The 27130-nt window shown below is 35.2% G+C and overlaps 1 protein-coding gene across 2 annotated transcripts in view; it reads right to left on the bottom strand.

The window, feature by feature from the left end:
* ANO3 (anoctamin 3) overlaps positions 1-27130 on the bottom strand; it is a 194255-nt gene that overhangs the window by 150429 nt on the left and 16696 nt on the right. Inside the window, exon 1 of one of the 2 annotated variants that reach the window (XM_007462609.1) lies at positions 6094-6234. Coding sequence is in view for 1 of the 2 variants with exons in the window: in XM_007462608.1 (XP_007462670.1) it covers positions 19418-19536 (119 nt within the window). In the remaining variant the exon portion in view is untranslated. Of the gene's footprint in view, positions 1-6093; positions 6235-19417; positions 19537-27130 lie in introns of those variants that run through there. The other variant, XM_007462608.1, reaches the window with a different exon arrangement.

A 27130-nucleotide genomic window follows, 5' to 3' on the forward strand; every position in this document is an offset into this window, starting at 1 on the left:
GTTCTTGGAGAACGTCCCAGAGTGGAATTCAGCTTTGGGATCTTGCCGTCACTGTGTCTGTTGTTATAGACAAAAGGGTGGGGGATTCTGATTGGCATTCTTAGGGTAGGTAAAGAGGGTCAGTGCCACCTGAATGTCAAAGGAAGTGATGTTTGGGTAAAACGACAGGAAAAGTCCATTATATATCTTGATATCAATAGGCAAAGTTTTATCTAATTTCATTTGAATTAGGCAGAAAACAAAGCCTATTCCAGGTGAGAGTGATGAGGTATTTTCATCTTGTTTTAATGCAAAGAATACAATGAGATCAAGGATACATGATACTGGGGTTCCCTAAACTTTTTCCAGCTTTTTAGGGAGGAGTGTCTGAGGCTTTGTAGTCTCAGCAGCTCATGTGAATTAGACTTGCTGGGTCAGGGGATCCCAGACCAGTCATGGGGAATACCACAATTTTATATTTTGATGTTTTATTTATTGTTATGCCATAGGCCCACTTTTTAGTGGTGCAGGTGGCCATGTCCTACTGCACTGTTAAATAGCTGAACAGTATTCAGTTTTATCCTTCTATCATTTATTTATCTTCTACTGAAGAATATTTTGGCTTAATTTGCTAAACTATTCTTTGCTATGATTCATCATGATTCAATGAATATCCTTATTCATACATCCCTATTAACCTCTCTAATTGTTTTATTCATATGAATTCCTAGAATTAAAATTACTCAAAAATTTTATCCAATTTCAAAGACAAGCTTGATTTCCTCCTTCTTCATAAACTTTATCTAAACTCTTAAGGCCACACTAATAACTCTATTCCACCTAAAGCTGTAATGATTTCCTAATATTCTCTTTCATGTTCACTCATTTAACAAGTTTATTGTGAGTTCCTGTTATGAGGCAGGTTCCGTGCAAGGGGCTGATGTAATTACAAAGAAGAATAATCCATGATCCCTATCCTTTGAGAGAGTAATTGAGTCGAGTAGACAGAGAGGACAAGTAATTACAATTTGGTGTGATTTGGGCTGTATGAGGGGTGAGTGGAAGAGCTATGAGAACAAAGATAAAGTGACTGTCTGGAGAAGAAAGGAAAAGTCTCCTCTTCAACAAATGGTACTGGAACAACCAGACATGCAAAACAACAAATGCAAAACAAAACAACTAATGGAGACAGACTTTACACTCTTCGTGAAAATAATTCCAAATGGATCATAGACCTAAATGTAAAATATGAAACTATAAAACCCTTAGAAGATAACATGGAAGAAAACCTATATGACCTCAGATATGGTGATACCATTTTAGATACAAAACCAAAGACATGATCCCTGAAAGAAATAATGCATAGCTAGACTTCATTAAAATTCTGCTCTGGAAATAGACAATATCAAGAGAATTAGAAGGCAAGGTATAGACTGGGAGGAAATATTTTCAAAAGACATATCTGATAAAGACCTGTTACCCAAAATAAACAACTCGTGAAACTCAGTATAAAAAATCCAATTAAAAATGGTATGTGATCACTTAACAAATACCTTTTCAGAGAAGATCTACAGATGGCAAATAAGTATATGAGAAAATGCTCCACATCATACGCCATCAGGGAAATGCAAATTAAAACAACAATGACGTACCATTACACATCTGTTAGCATGGCCAAAATCTGGAACACTGACAACAGTATGCTGGTGAGCACTGTGGAGCAACAGGAATTCTCACTCATTGCTGGTGAAAATGCAAAATGGTACAGCTACTTTGGAAGACAGTTTGGGAGTTTCTTACAAGACTAAACATAATCTTGCCATATGATCCAGAAATTGCGCTCCTTGGTATTTACCCAAAGAAACTGAAAACCTATGTCCACACAAAAACCTGCATGTGGATGTTCATAGTAGCTTTATTAATAACTGCCCAAAATTGGAAGCAACCAAGATGTCTTTCAGCAGGTGAATAGATAAAAAATCTGTGGTACAGCCAGACAATGGAATATTATTCATCATTAAAAGTAAATGAGTTATAAAGCTATGAAAAAGATATAGAGGGATCTTAAATGGATATTGCTCAGTAAAAGAAACCCATCTGGAAAGCCTATATACTGTATGATCCCAACTATATGACATTCTGGAGGAGAAAAAGCTTTGGAAACCACAAAAACACTAATAATAAGATCTGTGGTTGCTGGCAAGGGGGCAAGAGTAAGGGAGAGATGAATAGGCAGAGTACAGAGGATTTTTAGGCAGTGAAAATGCTCTGCATATTACTATAATGCTGTATAAATGTCATTGTACATTTATTCAACCCATAGAATGTACCCAAGAGTGAACCCTAAGGTAAACCGTGGACTTTGGGTGATTATGATGTGCCCATGTAGGTTGATCCTTAGTTAAAAAATGTATCATTCTGGTGAGTGACGCTGATAATGGGGGAGACTATGCATGTGTGGGGGCCAGGGGATATGGGAAATCTCTGTTCCTCCCTCTTAATTTTGTTGTAAATCTAAAATTGCTCTAAAAATAGACTTTAAAAAGTGGTATGTGACTTGATTCCTGAAAAATCAATAGAAGAAAGGGGAGAAAACTCTGCATGCAAAGGCACAGGTCATGGAAATGGGAGAGTGTATTCAAAACCTGTTAGGGTGTTGGTTGTGTTAGGAGAAATTGGTACCTGAAAGGACTGTCAAAGAACATAAACGATGATTCTTATGCACTCTAACATTTGAGTCAGAGTTGCTCTTATGTCCCTATTCTTATCCTCCCCAACTAACTACAAACTCTTTGATGACTGGAACTATACTTTATTCATTTTATATCCACTATACTTTGGATAGTGCTATATCCATATACTTTGTATATATGCATGTGTAGGCACCGACACACACACACACACACACACACGAATGACTCAATTAGTCATTCAACTTGTGGTTGTCTTCTCAAAGTCACAGTTTTTTCTTTTCAATGATATATGTGAATTTGGAAATGCTATAATAATGTGCATTTTTTCTTATTGCATAAAAAATAAAGGGAATAAAAAATCACCTACAGTCCTAGTATTATACTTGGTGACTCTCAAACACACAAACAAGTATAATTTTGCTTTCAAACCTGCTTTCTTTTTTCCCTTCCTCACGTCATTTTAATCAACCTCACTGTGAATTTTTAATGTGTCATCTCTCTAATCACACATCTATACATGTTTTGATGTTGGAAACTGATGTATCCACCTTAACTGCAAGCACTCCTGGCTAAACCACCATCATCTCTCAGCTGGCATGCTATAACGCCACCTTACTTCCATCACTGTTCCCCCACTCTTATGTACAGAGTGATCTTTTGAGAACAGAAATCTGTTGAAAACCCTTTAAACTTAGAATAAAATCCAGACTCCCCAGCACAGGCCCCCTGTAATGGTGTGCTTGCTCACCTCTCTGTCTCCTCTCATTTCGGCCATCCTGGTGTTCAGTCTCTGTGTTCCTGCCACACAGGCTACGTGTCAGTTTCTTTCCCACCTCAGGGCCCTCACTGAGGCACCTCTCTTCCTGGAATGCCTCTTTCTCCCACTCCCCCCTCTGCTGACTTCTCACCTTTCAGTTCTTGCCTTTAAAACCTTCTGAGGGCTTCCCTGGTGGCGCAGTGGTTGAGAGTCCGCCTGCCGATGCAGGGGACACGGGTTTGTGCCCCGGTCCGGGAGGATCCCACATGCCGCGGAGCGGCTGGGCCCGTGAGCCATGGCCGCTGAGCCTGCGCGTCCGGAGCCTGTGCTCCACAACGGGAGAGGCCACAACAATGAGAGGCCCGCGTACTGCAAAAAAAACCTTCTGAGAGGTTGCCTCCCTGATCACCCCAAGTAGCTCCTCTTCCACTACCTAATGACCCACTCAATGACAACTTGTAAATAGTTATTTACTTGTTGGTTTACTATTTATTTTCTGACTCTTCCCCTAGATGACTACAAGCTTTGCAAGGGTAGGAATTCTGCCTGTTTTATTCATCAAGGAATATCCAGACTTAGTACAGTGTCTGGCATATGATAGGCCCTCAAAATGCAGAGTACACTGGAGATATTAAGGGAAGATTTAAGGCAGTGGTTCTCAAATGTGGTACTAGTACCAGTAGCATCAACATCACCTGAGAACTTGTTAGAAACACAAATTCTCCGGTCTCAACTGGAATTATTGTTATCAGAAACTCTGGGGTTAGAGCTCTGTCATCTGTTTTGTAACAAGTACTACAGGTGATTTTGATGTTCCCAGTCTGACAACCACTGTTGTAAGGTATCTGTTTAGAAAAAGAAACATACATATTTTCTTTAAAACTTCCCACAGCTAAAATTTCTTGGGATGTGAAATCTGAACCTTAAATATCACCAAATGTCATCTCTCATTTATTGAGGAAAAAATGCCCACAGATAATTTTAAAAAATATTGTAACCTGACAATTAGTGAAGTTTTGCTTATAATTTTTAAGATAATAAAATACACATACTTCTTATGAATATCAAGTAAAATTACGCAGCATATACTCTTCTCTGAAAAGAGTCCTCAAATGTAAAGCTACTTTCCTATTGATGGCTGAGTATTAATTCAGTTAAAATCAGGTATAATTATGGAAAAGTACATTTCCTACTTCTCTCAAGATGGTTCAAACAATGAATTGTGCTGAATGATGTATCAAACACTTGGTCTTCGAGGTGAATTTTTCCACTAGTGACTTCAGTTATTTTACTTAAGGGGAATCAGTTTTTCACATTTGGAGTGTCCTATGGAATGCAGCCGGTTCACTGAGCAGCACAGTATCAATGGAATTGCAAAGAAGATCGAAAATTAATCATTGAAGTTGAGACTTCAGATTGGATCCGAAACACCTGACTTGCATAACTGGATAATTGTGACTCTCAATACCATAGAATAAGGCATATACCCATAGAAAGAATACAAATTATGAAGCAGGTATAAATACTCTTTTCAGAAGTTAAAAAGGAACCAAAGGGAAGAGAGAAACAAAATACTGATTGTATTTCTATGATGTAACAGGCATTAAACTAAGTGCTGTTTTTTAGACTATCTTATATTATTCTCTCTCTACCCATTTTTATTTGCTTAAAATCAAAGTTTTTCTGTTTTTTCTAATGAAAACCAAAAGCCAAGCCTTTCTAAGTAGAATAGTCTATGATGGAGCAGACTGTGGTTTTCTATTGGGTTCTCAATGAAATAAATACTTTTTTAATATGTGAGCTTTAAATATAATCTTAGTGAAAGTAATTTACCAAGGACACATTTGAGTATACTTTCCTGCTCACTGATTTTTATATTTTAAATACTATATGATGAATCTTTTAAGTACTTATTTTTCTCAAAGAAAAGAACACTTATTTCCATATCAGTGATTATCTATTTTAGGTGATCTAAGCTTGAATGCAGATTTAGAAGTTGAACCTCTGTCCTCCAAAGGGAAGCAGTTGACATTTTTAAAAGAAATGAAAATAAAGCCTTCAGAATGGGACAAATTAATTAATTTTATCACCTTTAAAAGCATAAGAAAATAAAGACGGCAGGTTGAAAAACATTTTGTTCCCTAGTTTAAATCACAATAAATTTCATAGTTGTGTCACTTATTTATTTTAACATTTAATGTTATAAGATATGTTTCTTTAAATTCAGATATTTTCTCAGATATTCTACTTTGACTGAAATTATTTACTAAAGCATCTTGTATAATAATTTCTTAAGAACATCTTAAAAAGACATACTTTTACAAGTGATCATATTTCATGCATTTTTGAATCAAGAACAAATTTTAGAGTAGAACTGGTAAATACCTATTTCATTGAAACCAAAATCAAATGACTTAAAAATAGTCAAATCTTCAGAGAGGCAGCATCTGTTATGTGAGATAAACACTGATGCTTAAAATATAATAATTTAGATCATATATTTCTTATTTTTAAAAATATATTTCTAGCATTTGGCAAAAACAGATACACTCATCTCCAATTCTGAAATCAATATCTATTATTCTTAGTTGGCTTCTTACATATTTTTAAGAAAACAGAAAAGTAAAAGAGAATTCCTAGATTGATATATTTATTTAAACATACCACAGTCAGAGCTCTGGGTTCAGCTGCATTTGGAATCCTTCATTGCTGACAACAGAGTTTCAAATGACAATCTTCTTTGACACACTCTTCAGCATGACAACAGAAAGTTCTCTCTTCCACCACCTGCTTTTCCCATTAGCTAGTGTTACATATTGAACGCTGTACAAAGCATTTGACTGGAGGGTTTTTAGACAACTCTTTAAATGCCTGAGTCTGAATAATGATTAAAAGAAAAAAAAGATAACTCATCTCTTTATAAGAACTTCTGTATTGTTTTTTATTACTTTATTTTAAGTGGGGTGTTTATGGGGTCGGGTAGGGGGCTGCCTTCATGTGCCCTTGTTTAATAGTGTCTATGTATGATTCACCTAAGTGGCATTTAGTCACATAATGTCAGTGACGTTTTGATGATTTTACTGTCAATTTTTAATAATCTATTGCATATTCTTAGGTTATTTGAATTAGTTGGGCAGTTTAACATAAAAGGTGGGGGGTATGTTTCAGTCTGAATAATAGTGGTCTGACAAACAAAAAGTTTTTTATTGGTGAACCAGGTAATGTTTTTTTATAGAATGGGTTTACTAGGATTGCCTATATATTTTTTCAGCTTTTCATGTAAATTGCCTCATTTTCTTTTTCACTAGAGAAATGTACAATAGTAACATTTGTAATTTCTGAAAAATCCTACAACTGTTAAACTTGATATTGCATTATATTGGTTCTGGGCTGCATATAATGAAAGCAATAGAAGTAACTGCTCTCTAAAGAGAAACAAACTAATAAATAAAATTGAAAAATTTTGCCCCTTTGTGGTTAACATTCACATGATGCAATGCAACAGAGGGTTACATTTATTTTTGTCAGGAAAACCTCCACAGGATAATTTGTAATTGGGACTGACAAGACATTGAACTAAGAATCAGCCACTTAATAGATATGGCCTTGAATTAATCAGCATGCTAAAAACTGATTTTCCAGTTAGGCCCACATAAAAGAACATTTTAACTTCACACAAGAGTTTGGAACCTTTAAACAACAAATGGTAGATTACTGTAATCCCTGTGTCTAAACTGCCTGTGGCATCAAGGGATTAATAAAATCATACAGGTCTCCATGACTGGGACCCTCATCTGGAATCTTGATTTTCATCTTGCAGAGAAGTCAACAGCCACAAAACAACTTTTTAAAAATCCACAAGCTTCAGAAGTTATTTAATACACACAACAGTGCTTTATTTTTGTTGATATTTCCCTTTGAAAATAGTGATAGTTGCTCAAAATAGTCATATTTTTGATGGACTCATTTGGTGGCATTAAGAAGTCTGTAGGCCAATGTGAATGGAGGCAAAGGACATGAGGAAGTGAAGGACTATAAGCAGCAGGGAAGGGATGAGTATTTCACAATTGATTAGGATTTGAGCACAGGAACCTCAATTTTATACTTTCTTCTTAAACATAAAACATTGAGGAAAGCACGATATTCATGGTCCCTAGTGAACATGAGAATTCCTGAGGGATGCAAACATGTTCTCTAACTACCTGATGTGCTTGTCTCATGGCCTCTACATGCCCTTTTGTGCACCTCCAATATACTTGGCATAGCGCAGTGCTTAACAGTGTGGTGGCCTCTATATACTTCCTGCCTACTGCTTACCTAGCTGTATGAGAACAGGGATACTTAGCCATTCCAAGGCTCCATTTCCTCACCTATGAAAAGGGGATAAAAATATACCCTACTCTTTAGAGATGTGAGTATAAATGAATACAGGTCATCAATAAAATCCCTGAAGGGTCCTTAATAAATGTTAGCAGTTGTAATTATTTAATACTATCATTATTATTAATGTTCTGACTCCCAATCCAGTGTTCCTTCTGCTACATACACAAACTGGAGAGCCTTGAGATAGGAGACTAATGAAGTAGATTTGACTTCTACTATGTTCAAATGACATTAGTTTTGATCTGATTCCATTGGCTGCCTTCATTTCTCAGCAGGTAGAGAACTGATTTGATGTGAGCCTATCACTGACTGAATGTATAAATATCAAGTAGAACAATTATCTGCACCATTTAATTGGTGTCCCTACACATTAACTTACTGAATTTACTTTCACATTCCATAAACATACGTAAAATTTCTGCAGACAAGTTATTGCAGCTCTCATTTTAGAGCTAAAGTCCTCCAGGGAAGCTTAGGAGATCTCCCAAGATGAGCTAAATACTCACGGGGAAAACCAGCAAGGTGGTGATTCAGGAAGCCTCTTCTGTGTCTAATTACCAAGACATTAGTTCCACCAGACAGAAAACATCTATGACATCTTGTTTGTTTTCTGGTATTGGTTATGAAATAAGACTTCCTATATAGGTACATTTTTTCCTATATAGTCTTCGAGGGAACAAAGACATGGATCCCGACAAATCCATCCCTCACCTAAATCTACTCTCATAATTAACGTCTCCATGTCTTGATTTCCTAGCCTCCTGCTCTAGACATAGTTGTAGAGGCTTTTGTGGAGGAGGGGAGTAGAGTTCTTTTTTTTCCTGATTTACAAGGGTAGTTCCTACACTGTGTAGCAGATTCAGTTGAAAATATTTAGTCTTCTGATTATTGTGGAATATCAAGGAGGATACACATTCTCCCTTGTGGCTACTTTTGCTAGAAATATTATTTGTAACCAACTCCCTGTAAATTTTTACTTTTTTGATACAAGAGTAAATTACAACAGCTCAGTCCACTCCTGGATGCTGTGGGTTAGCCACACAATAATAAAATACAGAACTGCATACTTCAGAGCAACATTTTAGGGGTTTTGAAAGATATGATTAATATATGTGAGTGTATTTCTTACAGTTAACTATTTAGCAGGAGTCAGAAAAGCATAGGAGTCAAAGAGACATGCTACAATCCAGCTCTGTTCCTGCCTAGCTCAGAGACTGGGCAAGAAACTTACCTCTTTAAACCTTACTTTCTTCATTAGTAAAATGAGACTACCACTACTTACTTTCATTGAGTTATTATGAGAATTAAATTAGATAATGCATATGTATATATAAAGCTTCCGGTGTGTAAGTGATGAATACTTACTAGGGGAAAATCTAAAATGCTATTTAATGAAGGTTAACAGACTGAAAAGGTGAAACCCTGAATTGTTCTTGTTTCACCAGTGTAGCAAAGTGGAAAAGCAGTTTTGGAAAATAGCACCACCTGATTTCAAATCCTGGATCAGCCATTTACCTGCTGTGTGAGATTTTAAAATGGGAATGACAATATTGTAATATTTACTTACGACTTAAATTTAAGAATACATGAAGTAAACTTGATGTCATGTGAATCTGACCAATTGGTGCAATTTTTTGTATACAATTCTAATAATTTTATCTATGAAAAAGAGCTAGGTTATTTTTATACAGTTGGTGTCAAACAGCACATATTGTTTTTTTTAAAACCACCTTCTTATTATATAATCATACACTGCGATCATTTCCCATCATCCTTAAATAATTTGGGAACTTATTTTTCAATATAGTATCACCTTGTTTAAAGGCATTAATGCTTTTAATTTCATCTTGATCCTTTAAGTGCTTTATCTTTCCTCCCCAAGCCCGTCACTCACAGTGTGAGAAATATCTTTACACACAATTATTTGGGCTAACATCTAGTTACATTTCATGAATAGATTTCTAGAAGTGGGTCAGAAGGAAAGATTATTTTAAGGCTTTTAATCCTTATTGTTAAATTACTTTCCAGAAAATTTGGATCAATATACATACCTACCAACAAGAAATAAAAGTAACAGTTTATAGTGTCAATTCTGAGTTTTACTTTAAAAAAATTATAATTTGGTTTAAAAAAGTTGCTTACATTTCTATTTCTGCAATTACTAGAACTGCTAATCATTTTACATGTTAAAATTATATTATTTTTTAATGATTTTTTTTACTCTTGCATTCATCAATTATATTATTATGATGTCTTTGTAGAATAAGAACATTAACTACCCTTTGGTATATTCTTTTTTAAAATTAATTAATTAATTAATTTATTTATTTATTTTTGGTCTTTGGGGCTGCGCACAGGCTTTCTCAAGTTGCGGCGAGCGAGGTCTACTCTTTGTTGTGGTGCACAGGCTTCTCATTGCCGTGGCTTCTCTTGTTGCAGAGCATGGGCTCTAGGCGTGAGCGTTTCAGTAGTTGTGGCTCATGGGCTCTAGAGTGCTGGCTCAGTAGTTGTGGCGCACAGGCTTAGTTGTCCCGCGGCATGTGGTAACTTCCCAGACCAGGGCTTGAACCCATGTCCCCTGCCTTGGCAGGCGGATTCTTAACCACTGTGCCACCAGGGAAGCCCTCCTTTGGTATATTCTAGTATGTCAGCTCATCATCACATCTTAAGTTTATCTCTTACTTCTTTATTTTATTGTAATTTTGATACTGGTTAGTATCTAAATAGCTCTATCAAGATTTCCATAATTAATTTTATTGTTGGTGTAGAAAAGCCATTTAGAAATGACATTCTTCTAGCCTGTGATTAGAAAAAATGCTAATTTTATTTTTACATATTAATTTTGAATTGATTAACTATCTTCAGTTCATTTTGGTGTAAGATGTGAGGTAGGCATCTGAAAACATTTTAACTCCTACCAAATTATTGATCAGTTATTGTGAGAACATTTGCACATTATTTTTAAGATCAGTATTTCTTTACAATTTGAAATGCTACTTTTATCATAATACACACATGCACACACATTTGGGTGGAGCAATTCTGGAAAATCTTATGCTAAATCTTTGGGAAAACACACACTAGCAATTAGCTAGTGTAGAACATTTTCTAGAGAGGGCTTCTGATGGTTAAGATAGGCAATTAAATGGTACCAGGGAGGGAGTTGCCTCCTATGGCTACAGGGAAGATATGCCTTCCACAGTATCAAAGATTTTGTAGACAAGACATCCTTTTGGCTGCTTAAAAAGGAGTCTTCTTACTACTAGGCAAGAAGATAAATTTAAAACACTAGCTAAAAAGATTAAGAAACCAAGATGATTTGCTGGATGTCCCATGTTTATATAAAAATTAATTATTTAGGGTACCATTTCCCACAGTGAAATTATCAAATATAAAGAATGTATTATTTCAGGTCCTGAGTTAGGGAGATATTAACATTTTCTTTAGAAACTATCTCAATAAATGCAAATAAATAGTATTTAATTTCATGTATAATTTTGTCAATTGAAGCAGCCATATAGGGCCAAGTTTAGTCATTTATCTTGTAGTTTAAGTTAACGTTATCTTACATTTGCTGGGAAAAAGTATGCAAGTTCAGAATATCAGTATATGTATGTGATTTGTAGGCAAAGAACCACTGAGCCAAATTAAACAGTTGCCAAGGTGCTCCCTGCACCTTTGCCATCACATGATCTGTGCATCCATTCTTAAGAGAAAATTATTCCCGTTACCAGTTTAGTTAAAGATGAACACCATCTACCAATTCCAGCTGACACAGTCAAATTGAATAGCCTTGTGATTTAAATTTAATGAACTGCTAAAATATCCATATCAAGATTTTCCTGGTCTATGACCTCTTTCCTGTCTGATTTGATACCCAATGTCTTTAAAGAGGAGAAGTCACTGTAATTTGGAGTATAGATTTATATTCCCAGACATTATTAGCAACATCTGTAGTTATTTTTGGCATCCTGAGGGACAGTAGCAGCAGCAAGCTCTTCATTAATGTCTAGTACACAAGCCATGGATTTTGCTTCACAGCTTTGCTCCTTTTAACCTAGATTAATTATAGACATTCCCTGTCCACATCTAGAGGCCTCAGCTGGTATGTAGGACATGACTCCTTGATGGAGAGAGGGATTTTGTTTCTCAGTACCATCCAGTTGGTTATAGGACCTTATCTTCAAGTGTTATTCACAGTGCTATCTATACTAATGAGACAGAGAGAGGCAATATATACCCAAACTATCTTAAAAACAATCCCTCTCTCTGACTTGCTTGCAGTCAGCTCAGGAGCTACAGTCTATGAATTCATAGAATTGTTCCTTTTCTCACATTACATTATACATTTGCTTCCGTTTTCTTGTCTACACATGTGTTACAGAAACTTTTTGTCAAAATGCTAGAAAGGAAATAAACTTGCCTTTAAAAAAGTTAGTTCTTCACCAATTTTAATGGGTGTTTGGGACACTGCTGATGATACACATATGGTTCAACTGAAGGTAATCTTGGAATTCTGCACTTATTTAAAGGTATAAAAAACTACTTTCGTAAATAGAGTTTAGAAAAAGATAATTTCAGAAAGTTTTAGATGCCTAGATTTTATGCAATTTAGGTTATGACATTTAAAATATACTCGGGATCTATAGAGTTAAATGGATAATATGAGTATCTGTGGAAAACTCAGGGACAATTTTGCAATTCTTCCCATTCTTGTGATGAAGAATTCACTATATATTAACAATCATTGGTAGCAGCATATATGATATTCCCTAACATTTATGGCTGTCTCCATTATCTATTGCTGAGAAAAAAACCATCCCCAAATAATTTTTATTTAGCTCATGATTCTGTGAATAGGTTGGGTCCAGTTGTGCAGTTCTTCTGGTCTCAGCTAGACCTTCTTATGGGTCTGAGTTTCCTGGTCTTTGCCACTGGATTTTCTCACAACTCTGTCTCAGTTGGGGCAACTGGACTCACTAGGCTCTGGTCCACATGACCTTATCTTCCTGCAGGATAGCTCTGACTTATTCAAATGGCAGAGGAAGCGGCCCAGGAGGAATAATGGGAATGCAAGGTCTTTCGAGTTCAAGGTTCAGCACTGGCACATTGTCACTTCTGTAGCCATCTATTGGTCAAAGCAAGGCCCAAGGCCAGTTTAACAGAGTCAGACTCTTGGATGGGAGGACCTGCGAAGTCTCATTGAAAACAAAGTAGGTTTATGGAAGAGAGAAGGGCTGTGGCCAATTTTTCTATCTACTGCAATGCCCATGAGATAGTTAAATATGGCTTTTACTATAAAGCTTGAGGCTAGATAAATCTAGACTTACCCCATATTTAGTATCATCTCTAATTTCTAGAGCCTCTTAGCTTTTTCCATGTGTACGTATGCCGACCTCCTGAACTGTATTACATGGAAATCAAGACCTGTCCATGTTTGCCATCTTTCTCTGTTCTCTGTCCTATAGTGTCAAACTTTACTCACAGTGGGTTCCAAATAAATGAAAAATGTCCTATTAATTTATCAATATCACTTCATCATATTAGATATCAGTATCACAGATGAGTTTAATCTCTAAAATATTAAACAATTTTAGTATAAATGATATGTGCTAAAAGTTAATGATTTGAAGCAAAATATTCTAAAGACAATTCATTGTTCTGAGTTCAATTTTAGAGCAAACTGTAGTGTCTTATAAATACATTTGGCTTATAAAATTATAATAAGCAGTGGATATATGATCAAAATAAAATTCACCACACTGATTCGAGATCATTAAGGAAATTTTGCACAATGACTGATAAACCAAATTCTCAAGCAGACGTAAAGTCTATCTACACAATGCCCAGTACTCTAGTCAGATGCATTTCTGTATTTGTTTGTTTATACTGTTGATAAATTCAACAGAGTTTCTTCATAATTTCAATGTAAGATACTACTTTGATAGATATGGAGTTATCTCCTAGAGCCTAGTTTATAGCTGATGACAAATCTTATTAGAAAGCTGTATTTATTTTCTGTAATCCAATTCTTGCATTACTTACAATGTAGTTTACATTAGGAGTCATTTTCCTCTGTGAGTCTTTGCTCCTTTCCTGTTGACTCTTTATAAAATTGCTTTGTCATCTCTAAAAGGTCATCTCTAAAATGTAACCAAATAACTACTGTGAAGAAATAAAATATCAGTTACACTGTATAATATGCATGGGACGGGTTACAACCAGTACAATTATCCCAAGCAAATAATGTGAGGCACAGATCATCAGCTATACAATTAGATACATACAGATTAATACATGCTAATTTAAACCATATGAAAGTTGCCATTTTGTAGGTCACAAGTGAATGAATATTGTCAATTTCATAAGACAAACCTTAAAATACACACACATATAAATGTGCATACATATATATATGCGTATCATTTAATGATGGGATGGAGTAAGAGGAAGGTCAGCAAAGTCATAAATTGAAGGTTATCCAGATACTAGGTCAAACAATAGATATATAGGTCACTGCTTTTTTGAGGTTCTCTCTGATAAATGTACACAAAGACTATATCCAAGAAGATTATTTTGCCCTTCATTTATAGATAAGCTTTGCAAGCAAGTAGCCTAGTTAAATGGATTTTAAATATCTTTTTTTTTTTTTTGGACTAGAACCATTGTGCAAATTGGATTTGTGCTGCACCCTGACCTATGAAATGGATAAAAGTGGACATATTTACATAGACGCTAAAAGAGTGAACCCAAAAACATCTAGATGATGCATTACATTTTCGAATTTGAATAGAAGTGCAGTAAGACTAACAGGACATTAGGCTAGGATTTCTTGGATTGAACAGCTGTGGCATGTTACCATCATCACACATTATTCTCTTATTTTTCTGTCAAAAACAAAACATCCATGCAGGTTTAACTATTTCTTCTTAACTTTACTATTCTAAAGTTCAAGTCTAGTCAAAGCAAGATTTGGGAAATGGCTACTGTTGAGCAGAAATGAAGTGGCAGGTATCATTGGTGGCCTGTGCTAAATTTTAGAGAAGCTGATAACACAAATTTTACTTAATCTTAGTTCATTTTCTAATTATGTGAAACATCATGTTTGTCTTCCCATTCACTGGTGCAATAAGGACCTTAAGGAACAACATCTGCTTTTTCTCAACTTTTCTTATAATTTGTCTCAGGCTCAGGTCTCTTGAAACAATGCTTTACAGATAGCAGAGGCTCTCCTATGCCAATCAGAGAGACATAGGGAGGCAGATGAAGTAAACAGAGAGAAACTCCTGATTTGTGAAGATAACCTAAGTATTACCAGCATAAAATTGTAAACCCCCTTTAACAAAACCAAACAAAAGAGGAATGAATAAATCTCACACAAACATTTATATCTGTATCTACTTACTACAGTTCAGAATCATTATAACAGTAATGTTTAAATTGTGCCATATTTCTTCACTAACACATTGATGGTGACTAATGAAGGGATTTGCAAAATTAATCCAGGTCAAACTAAATCAAACATCACAGAAAAAGATATTTTCAGGGAAGTAATTATTGGCTATTGTCCATGCAGTGATAACCAAAAGCTAAGTCATTCCTTGGGTTAAATTGCATTTAATATCCAAATTTCTTTTACAAAGTCATTCCCACTTTAATCAATAAGAAGCAATTTTTAAAAAGTGAGCTTGGACTGAGTCAGAATTTCTATTGAAAAGTATCAAAAGGGGATGGTATCTGGTGCTGGATGACCATATTCAGATGCTTTGAAGAATCTGCAAAAGAATTTTGGGAATGGTGGGATTGCTGGAGCCAGGGATTTTTAAAACCGAACCCCAACCCAGTGACTCATTTGCTGATGAACTATAGTTTCAATGAGGTGTTCTCAACCTCCAAGTTGTTATAAAAACCTTCCATATAGTTCAATATCTGTAAACCAATCAATGTGATACACCACATTAACAAACTGAAAAATAAAAATCATATGATCAGCTCCATAGATTCAGCAAAAGCTTTCGACAAAATTCAACATCCATTTAAAATAAAAACTCCTACCAGGGATTTCCTGGTGGTGCAGTGGTTAAGAAGCCGCCTGCCAATGCAGGGAACATGGGTTCGAGCCCTGGTCTGGGAAGATTCCACATGCCGCAGAGCAACTAAGCCCGCGCACCACAAGTACTGAGCCTGTGTTCTAGAGTCCAGGAGCCACAACTACTGAGCCCGCATGTCACAACTACTGAAGCCCATGCGCCTAGAGCCTGTGCTCCACAACAAGAGAAGCCACCGCAATGAGAAGCCTGCACACCACAACGAAGAGTAGCCCCACTTGCCGCAACTAGAGAAAGCCCGCACACAGCAATGAAGACCCAATGCAGCCAAAAATAAATAAATAAATAAATCTACTAAAAGAATAAGAATAAAAAATAAAACCTCCCACCAAAACGGGTATAGAGGGAACATACTTCAATATATATGACAAACCTACAGCTAACATCATACTCAACAATGAAAAGCCGAAAGCATTGATTCTAAGATCAGGGACAAGACAAGGCTGCTCATTCTCACCACTTTTATTCAACATAGTATTGGAAGTCCTAGCCGCAGCAATCAGACAATAAAAATAAATAAACAGAATCCAAATTGGAAAGGAAGAAGTAAAACTACCAATATTTGCAGGTGATATGATACTGTACATAGAAAATCCTAAAAATACCACCCAAAAAACTACTAGAACTCATCAATGAATTCTGAAAAGTTGCAGGATACAAAATTAATATATGGAAATATGTTGCATTTCTATACACTAACAAGAAACTACCAGAAAGAGAAATTAAAAAAAAAAATCACATTTACAACTGCATCAAAAAGAATAAAACACCTAGGAATAAATCTACCTAACAGTGTAAAAGGCTTATACTTGTAAAACTGACACTGATGAAAGTAATTGAAGGCCACACAAACAGATGGAAAGTTATACAATGCTCATGGATTGAAAGAATTAATATTGTTAAAATGACCATAGGGCTTCCCTGGTGGTGCAGTGGTTGAGAGTCCGCCTGCTGATGCAGGGGACACGGGTTTTCACCCCGGTCCGGGAGGATCCCACGTGCCACGGAGCGGCTGCGCCCGTGAGCCGTGGCCGCTGAGCCTGCGCTCCGCAATGGGACAGGCCACAACAGTGAGCGGCCCGTGTACCGCAAAAAAAAAAAAAAAAAAAAAACCAAATTAAAAACCTGTGGCATTTAAATTTTTAATCCTAACAACTCACTAAAATAATCAAAACAGTATGGTACTGGCACAAAAACAGACACACAGATCAATGGAACAGAATAGACAGCCCAGTAATTAACCCACACTTGTATGGGCAATGATTCTGTGACAAAGGATACAAGAATATACAATGGGAAAAGACAGTCTCTCCAATAAATGATGTTGGGAAAACTGGACAACTACATGCAAAAAAATCAAACTGGACTGCTTTCTCACACCATGCACAAAAATAAATTAAAATGAATTAAAGACTTAAATGTAAGACCTGAAGCCATGAAACTTCTAGGACAAAATATAGGCAGTATGCTCTTTGACATCAGTCTCAACAATATTTTCTGAATATGTCTATTAGGCAAGGGAAACAAAATAAAAAATAAGCAAATGGGACTACATTATATTAAAAAGCTTTTGCACAGTAAAATAAACTATCAACAAAATAAAAAGGCCACCTACTGAATGAGAGAAGACATTTGCAAACAATATTTCCAATAAGTGGTTAATATCCAAAATACACAAAGAACTCATATCAAAAAAACAAAAAAATCCTATTAAAAAATGGGCAGAGGATTTGAATAGACATTTTTCCAAAGAAGACATACAGATGGCCAACAGGTACATGAAAAGATACTCAGCATCAGTAATTATCAGGGAAATGCAGATCAAAATGACAATGAGATATCACCTCACACATGTCAGAATGGCTGTTAGCAAAAAGACAACAAATAACAAGTGTTGGCAAGAATGTGGGGAAAAGGGGACACTTGTGCACTTTTACTGGAAATGTAAACTGGTGCAGCTACTATGGAAAAACAGTATGGAGACTCCTCAAAAAATTTAAAATCGAACTGCCATATGATGCAGCAATACCACTCCTGGATATTTGCCTGAAGAAAACAAAAACACTAATTAGAAAAGATATATGCACCCCTATGTTCATTGCACCCTATTTACAATTGCCAAGATGTGGAAGCAACCTACGTGCCCATCAATAGATGAATGGATAATGAAGATGTGGTATATATATTATATGGAATACTACTTAACCATAAGAAGAATGAAATCTTGCCATTTGTGACAACATGGATGGACCTAGAGGGTATTATGCTTAGTGAAATAAGTCAGACAGAGAAAGAAAAATACTGTATGATTTTACTTATATGTGGAATCTAAAAAACAAAACAAATGAACAAATATAAAACAGAAACAGAGTTATAGATAGAACAAACAGGTGGTTGCCAGACAGGAAGGGGATGAGGGGAGGAAAGAAATAAGTGAGGGAGATTAAGAGGTACAAACTTCCAGTTGCAAAATAAATGAGTCATGGGTATGAAATATACAGTGTGGGGAATATAGTCAATAAGTATGTAATATCTTTATATGGTGACATATCATAACTAGACTTATCATGGTGATCATTTTGAAACGTATAAAAATACCAAATCACTGTTTTGTAATAGAAACCAACATCGTGTTGTAGGTCAGTCATACTTTAAAAACAAACAAAGAATCTCATAGAAAAAGAGATCAGATTTATAGTTAATAGAGGTGGGGAGTGGGTGAGGGGGAATTGGATGAAGGCAGTTATAAGGTAAAAACTTCCAGTTATAAGATAATTAAGTACTAGGGATGTAAGGATAAAACATGATAACTGTGACGAACACTGCTGTATGCCGTATATGAAAACTGTGAAGAGAGTAAATTCTAAGAGTTCTTATTACAAGATAAAAATATATATATTTCTCTTTGTTTGATTTTGCATCTATATGAGACAATGGATGTTCACTGAACTTTTTCTGGTAATCATGATGTATGTAAGTAAAAAAATTATACTGTACACCTTAAACTTATAAAGTGCTGTGTCAATTATATCTCCATAAAACTGAAAGAAAAAACAAAAAATTTTGTCAAGTAGACAACATGATTCTAATTCTACAGATGATGAAAACAAGGCTAAGTGAGTTTAATTAACCTGCCAAGTTACCACAACTATAAGTACTGGAACTGTAATTCAAATCTTGGTCCACTTGTTACTAAAATCCATGTTCTCATTAAAACATGGTGCCTTTCAAAAAACAAGAAACATGAAGGAATAAGCCTCTAAAGAAAATATTACTGAATAAATTCATGTTTCAGAATGTTTGTATAATTCTGTTTGATAGTATAAATGAATATGATGTCTACACATAACTTTTCAATTTTAAGTCCTTAAGATATATATTAACCTGTGTAACCTCTTATTCTCTCCAGCACAGTATCGATTAAAATTGAAAAGAACTGAATGGAGTTAGAAGTTAAGAGTCTTCAAATGACTTATTGATTGTTTAGTTTGCATTACCTTAGGCAATCTGGGCTTGGGTTCAGAATTATTTGGGGGGACAAAGTCTTTAATGAGGCGAGATCGGTCATAATTAGCATGTTCTGATTCATCCGTGTAATCCTTATCTTTTCCTAGGGCTAGAAAAGAGAAAGAGAAAATTACATCCATTTTTATCCTTCTTCCTTTTCTCTCTCTTTAAATATACTAAGCTCTCTTTTTTCATGTTTTCCCAAGGTAACCAGGTATAACCAGGTATAATTTTCATATGACCCATGCATCTAATAAATAAGCAAAAAATGGTAGTAACACGGAATCTTGCCTGTTATTGGATTAATGTCAACACTCCAGTAACTTGCAAAAAAATTAAATGCATCTCTGTTATTTAATGTACTTAAATAATTAGAGTCATGCAAACGCCATTGGACACACCATTAGAAAACAAAATTAGAGTCATGCAAACGCCACTGGACACATCATTTCTTTTGAACTTGAAGATAGAGATATTTGCAAGAATTCAATAGAATAGAATTCAAATTCAATAGGAATTTGTTTTTAAAGCAAATTTTAAGCATTTATTTGTTTAATTAAAAAAACTATTGACTTTGGTCATTTATTTTTTAAAAATTTGCAGTTTTATAAATGTGAATTTGAAGAGTAAGAAGTCTGAGAAATCATAGAAGAAAAGCTAACAAACTTTACAAGAAAGATTTAAAAAATATTAGGAGATTGAAATGAAACCACAACATCAAAAAAGGAGGAAGAATATTGAAATATGGCAATTACCACTGGAATAATCAGAAAGGGTAAACCACAAACATAAATCACATGTAAGAACTTATATGAATAATGAGCAAGCTATAATCAATGTAAAAGAGTATAAAATAGGAAATATCCATGGTGGCTGGGATTTGTGTTCCAGATGATACACGTATCTCTTCAAATTCAAAAAGATTCCTAAATATTTAGTCTTTTCAAATAAATTAAAATGTTTTGGAATTATTTTATTCAATGTGTTTATACTTATCAACAATGAATTTTGACACAGACAAGTATATATAGTGTTTTCAAGAGTTCATTTGTGTGACTTAGCATTGTAACAAAATAAAATAATTTTGTTTACACTACATGCATTAGTTTCTTTTATTAGTAATGCTTAAAATCTGCTATCAGATTATTAGTAGTGGTATGAACTAAGAATGAACAGATCACAGTACATCTTAGGATGTACTTAATTACCAATTATGTTAAAATGCTCTAGGCATTTGAGTTATACCTACAGCTATTAATAATAGCTATCACTGACTGATGGTTAACATTTGCTGGGCACATATTAAGAGCCAAAAACTTTACATATATAATTTCCTTTAATTCTTATAACCACTCTATGAAGTGTGTACGATTTTTACCTACCCTTAATAATAAATAAACTAAGGCATATGGAAATTAAGTAGCATGGCAAAATCACTAAACCAGTAGGGGGTGCATCAAAAACATCCAGATTGACTCTGAAGCTGATGTTTGTGAATATATCAATACTATAATGTTTCCCTAGATTTAGGTAAATTACATTTCATTTATTTAACAATTATTTATTAAACACCTATGATATGCCAGATATTCTTTTAGGACATATAGCAGGAAACAGAATCCTGCCTTCATGTAAGATTCAAGTAAGAGAAGAAAAACCAATAAGCAACAACAAAAAAATACATAAAAATTAGGTATGCTTTGTGGTCAGTGCATTGGAGAAAAATACAGTAAGGAGGAAAGATGCAGGTGTACAAGGTGGAGAGAACAGATGTTATTTTAGTACAGAGGATTGTAGTAACATTTGAGCAAAGACCCGATGAGGTGAGGCAGTAAGTCACACAGGTAAATTGGAGGAAGAATGGTCTAGATGGAGAAAGTAAAAAGTGTAAACAGCAATAGGTAAACGGCATATGCTATTGAGGAGAGTGCACTGGCCTGTGGGTCACAAGACCACCATTTCTCATCCTAAATCTGCCATGTTCCAACCAAGTAATTTCCTTTCCCTGAGAATCTATTTCTTCATCTGTAAACCAGAGATTTTTGAAGAAGTCCTCAAAGAGTCCTCAAACTCTAAAAGTTATTTGATTACTAATTTAATGTTTATAAAAGATAAAATTCCATTTATGTTAATTAATGCATTTCATTTTCCATGGAACACAGTAAATAAAATTTAAGGAAGTTTTTCACTCATTTAAATCTTATTCCACTCACAATTTAATTTTTATGCAGAGGTTTTAAAATTTCATTTAGTTTGACTTTCTTTCTTTTCTTTGTCTTTAATTCTTATAACACAGACATTCCTGGAATAAGAACATACCTACATCATCATCTTGCTGGAGGAAAGCTCAGTTTTAAAAGATGTGCCAAATGCCACAAATTTCACAAAAACTTTTCAAATCTTCTTCTGTTCCTTCTTGCCCCAAGGCCCCAACTAGAACTGCTCATTTTTCTCTTCCAAACTGCATCATATTTTTCCCCTTTTTCCCCTTCTTCTCTTTTCTTTTCCCTCCCTTCCTCCCTTGTCCTCTCTCTTCATCTTTTCCTTCCCTGCATTTTTTCTTTTAATGGCTCCTTTTATTTTTCTGAATTCAGAAAAAATTCTCCTAGGGCCATGTTCTCTTAATTATTTGTTTTTTAATTTACTACAGAGTCCAGTACAGCTTGATCATTAGTAGATGAGTTAGTTAAAGGAAGAAGGAAAAAAATGTACTTATTTTGGAAAATCTTGATCCTCAATGATATAATTTTAAATTCCTTTTTATTGTTAGGAATGTAGATATGTTTATCTTTCTTACTGTCATTTTCCTTGACATTACACAAAAGGATTCTTCTGTTATATAACAATAGCTTTCTTTTTTTTTTTTTACTACTATCAAGATTGTAAACTCCTGTCCTCATAATGTAAATGGTACCACTATCTTTCACAATGTTCATACAATGTTCCTCAGTTTAGAAACTAGAAATCTCTATCCTTAGTGACTTAGTATGTATTATTCCTGAATATAGAAAGGTCTTAAAGTTGTGTTCTTTTTAAAAATACTTGATTTTTTTCTCACACTAACTTTATATACAGTATTACTTACAGCTAATGTTTTTTAACATGGATAGCTAATAATTACTTAATGTATCAGGTATCCTTCTTTCATTAAATTAATATATTGTGTTCTGCCGTGCAGTGTACCAGAGACTATTCCAGGTTGAGGATACAGTAGGAACCACAATGAACAAAAATCTTTACCTTCATGAAGTCGACAGTGATGAAATTAAGGAAAGAACAAATATACCACTTACATATTAGAAGGTCATGTCGTCAATAAAGAAATATAAAGAAGGGCAGGGAGATAAGGAGGATGGGAGGGGCAGAAATTTGCAATTTTAAATAAAATTCTTTAAGAATGGCTTCCCTGAGGTAAAATTGGAGCAAAAATGCCCATTGGTAATATCATCACAGGCAAAGGGTACAACAAATGCAAAGGCCCTGAGGTGGGAGAATGCTTTCCTTGTCTGTTCACAGACAAGGAGATCAGCGTGGCAGTGGGGAGTGAGCAAGGGTGAGGGTGGCAGAATATTCTGTAGAGTGGTAATGGAGGAAGTGGGAGCACATCAGGATTGGGGCCATTAGAAAGATTTTGTTTTCATCCTGAGTTAAACAGAGTGCCACTGGATGAATTTGAGCAGAGGATGACATCATCTCTCTTAGATTTTAACAAAATTACTCTGATTGCTGAGATGAAGATGGGTTGAAGGGGCCAACGGCAAAGGCAGAGACTAGTCAGGAGCTATTGCAACAATCAGGGAGAGAGGATGTGGTTTGCATCAGGGTGGTAGCAAGACTGAGAAATGATCAGATTGAGAATATATTTTTAAGGGAAAACTAACAGAATTCTATTGGTCATGGTGTATGAAAGAGAGACTTCAACAATAATCCTAATGTTTCTGGCTTGAGCAATGGGAAGGGTGCCATTTTTCACATAATATTTTACTAAATCCTTTAAAGGTATTGTTACCAGCCTCCATTAGCGTGAGGAAATTTAGGCAGTTACCTAGGATATCACATTTAGTGTATGGCAGAATTAGAGTCCAGGAAATCTGGCTCTAAACCTTACATCCCCAGCTAGTATGTAACATTGCTTCTTGTAGTATTGGAGAGATGATGATTTTGGAAACTTTGAGGCAACAAAATATTTACAAATGAAAAAAAAAGTGGGTTATTAAAAAATGCAGTATACTTGTTGAATGAAAAATGGGTGAAATTTCTAGATTATAGACATAGCTCTCTAGCTTCCTGAAGCTGACAATGATGTATACATAAATATTAATATCTCAATAGATAATGATAGAGACTATCAACAGACAAGTAATAAAAAGTGAGACAAATTTAGTAAAAACATTTATTTTTATGTGGTTTAATATTCTCTGTGACCAACAATTTAAATAAAAACGGTACTCTTTCGGGGCCTCCCTGGTGGCGCAGTGGTTGAGAGTCCGCCTGCCGATGCAGGGGATATGGGTTCGTGCCCCGGTCCGGGAGGATCCCGCGTGCCGCGGAGCGGCTGGGCCCGTGAGCCATGGCCGGGTGTCAGGAAATTATAATAGAAAACTTGATATTTAAATATGGTCATGGGCTTCCTTGGTGGCACAGTGGTTGAGAGTCCGCCTGCCAATGCGGCGGATGCGGGAAAAAAAAAAAAAAAAAAAAAAGGAGATAAAAACGGTACTCTTTTATGCTAGTACATAAATATTCTTTTGCATCTTTTGTTTTTAATTAAAATACCCATTGCTGGAAAGATGCTAGGGAAACTGGTATCATCATTTATTTTCTATACCAACGTAAGTTAGTAAAACCTTTGGAACAAAATGTGTCAATATGTTTTAACAGAATGACTGGAGAGTAATCCTAAAGTTATAATCTAAAAGAAAGAAAACCTATGTTCACAAGCATATTCACCAAGCCTATGGATACTAGACTACAGAGACCACTGCCATCTTAATAAACAGCAACTCAATTCTTCCAGTTACATAGGCCAAAATCCTGACTCCTCATTTTCTCTTATCCCCATGTCTGATCCTTAAGTAAATTCTGTTGACTTAGCACAAAGCATCATTTTTCTGCTTTGCTTTACTCTTTAGCATATATCACTACCTAACGTGCTGTACGTTTTCACTTACTTATCTTCATTTATTATCTGTTTCCTTCAGCAAGGTATTTGAGTGCTGGGTTTTCACTTTGTTCACTTTTGTTGTCTTTCTGTTTACTGCTTCACCCCTAACATCTAGAACAACTAAGGGCACTTAGTTGCCATTCAATATATATTTGTTGAATAAAGAAATGGATTTAAATGCTCAGTAAATCTTACCTGAACTATCTTCAAATTATATCTAGAAATGGATCATTTGTCAATACTTGATAACATTTTCTTAATCCAAGCCATCACTATCTCTTGAGTAGAAGTCTATAAGAGTCTTCCTAACTGATCTGTTCCTATCTTGTGCCCCTATTACATGGCAGCCAGAGTAGCCCTTTTAAAACCTAAGTTAAATCATGTTAACCTTTACTCAAAACCTTCCAATAATTTTGTAGCTCTAAGTAAAAGTCATAGTCCATAATATGACACACCTTGTATGCATCATCTGTCTCCTTACTACCACATCTCATCCCTGTCCTACAACCCTACCCTCACTTCCTCCAATCCAGCTGCACTGGGTTCCTTGATGTTAAGTATACTCTCACCACAGGGCTTTGCACTTGCTCCTCTCTCTGTCAAGAATGCTCAATCCCTTTTCCAGTCAGAGTTCTGCTCATGTCACATCAGAGAATCTCTCCTTGACCACTGTTTCTAAAATAAAAACTTCTACAGTTCTCTGTCTTCTCATAAGGCTTTATTACTTTTATCAGCACCTGATATAAAATAATACACACATATGCAAAACATACGTGCTACATATGTACATATATATCAGCAACTGACATTGTTATAACATAGCTATATAACATATGTATATGTTTATGCTATATACACACATGTATATATACACGTGCATATGTATGTATGTATATATATATACAAATGAACATATACATGTTCTACATGCATATATTTGTGCCTGTACCTATATGAGAGACAAAGAAAAAAATAGAGAGAGAGCGCTGATAGATGGTTATCTACCTCTTCTCACTGTAAGTGCCATTGGTGAGGTGACTGTTCACTGCTACAAACCCATTATTTAGCTCATTGTTTAGCATTTTGTAAGCACTTAGTGTCTGTTGAATAAATTGATGAATAGATGGTACACTCATATGTGGAACTATTTTCCACCTGTTAAATTGCTAATTTTACAGACTGACAACATATAGAAATGTTTAATGTATACTATTAAGTTAAAAAGCTACTTTTGGGCTTCCCTGGTGGCACAGTGGTTGAGAGTCCGCCTGCCGATGCAGGGGACACGGGTTCGTGCCCCGGTCCAGGAAGCTCCCACATGCCGCAGAGTGGCTGGGCCCGTGAGCCATGGCCGCTGAGCCTGTGTGTCCGGAGCCTGTGCTCCGCAACGGGAGAGGCCACAACAGTGAGAGGCCCGCGTAGCGCAAAAAAAAAAAAAAAAAAACCTACTCTTCTTCTATTTTGATATATTTTATTTCAAATATGCTTCCCCTTCTGAATGCAACTTTGTAAAACTATGTAAACTTAAGGACAAAGAGTGAAAACTACAGTATGAAAAGAATGTGAAACATTCTCTTATTTTGGCAGAGGAATAGTAGTTTTCCCCTCCCCCTAGACCTTTTTCTGTTATTCTTGCCAGAATTTTATGTGTATTATAAATAGTAGAACTTTAAAAAAATTGCAGTTGGTATTAAGATCTGAGAGTGACAGTGAAGAGGACCACACTGCATTTTGATTAATAAAGCTAATCCTTCTTCCATTAGAAGGATTATCTGAAATATAAACAAAACCTACCAGTGTGTTTTGGTTCTGATCAAGGACACAGACCTTATTTGTATGAAATTTGCCCTATGTGGTAAAAATAAAATTTCAAACAAACTGAATAATTTCAACAATAACACTAAATTACAATACCAAATATATGTCATATTTAATTATCCTAAGATGCTTTTCCCCCACATTTTAGCATTTCTGAGATCAGGATGGGGGTCAACATTCCATGTATTTATTTAACATAGGAGCAACCCATTTTTCCTAAAAATTCTTATTAATTTGATGATGCTTTTCACAACTGATAGTGTCTTTAAAATCCAGGAAGTTTGATAATTAAGAAAAACAGACTTTCATAAAACAAAAACATCTAACAACTTTCCGGTACAGTAGAAAACAGATAATTTTGATTATGACAAATGGAACTATTGTTGCTCTCCAGTAGGAAGACATACACCCTTTAAAAAATAAATTGTATTTCATCAAAATTAAAAATGTGTACTTTAAAGAATATCATCAAGAAAGAGAGACAACCTACAGAATATGAGAAAAAGTTTGCAAATCATATACCTGATAAGGGACTTGTATATGTATATATAACTCTTACAACTCAATAATAGACAAACAACCCAGTTTAAAAATGGGCAAAAGATCTGGATAGACATTTCTCTGAAAAAGATATACAAGTGGCAAAGAAACAAAACAAATAAACAAAAATAACCAAACACACGAAAAGATGCTCAACATTACTAGCTCTCAGGGAAATGCA

Source organism: Lipotes vexillifer, unplaced genomic scaffold, assembly GCF_000442215.2.
Source record: "Lipotes vexillifer unplaced genomic scaffold, Lipotes_vexillifer_v1.1 scaffold456, whole genome shotgun sequence".
Taxonomy (NCBI): Eukaryota; Metazoa; Chordata; class Mammalia; order Artiodactyla; family Lipotidae; genus Lipotes; species Lipotes vexillifer.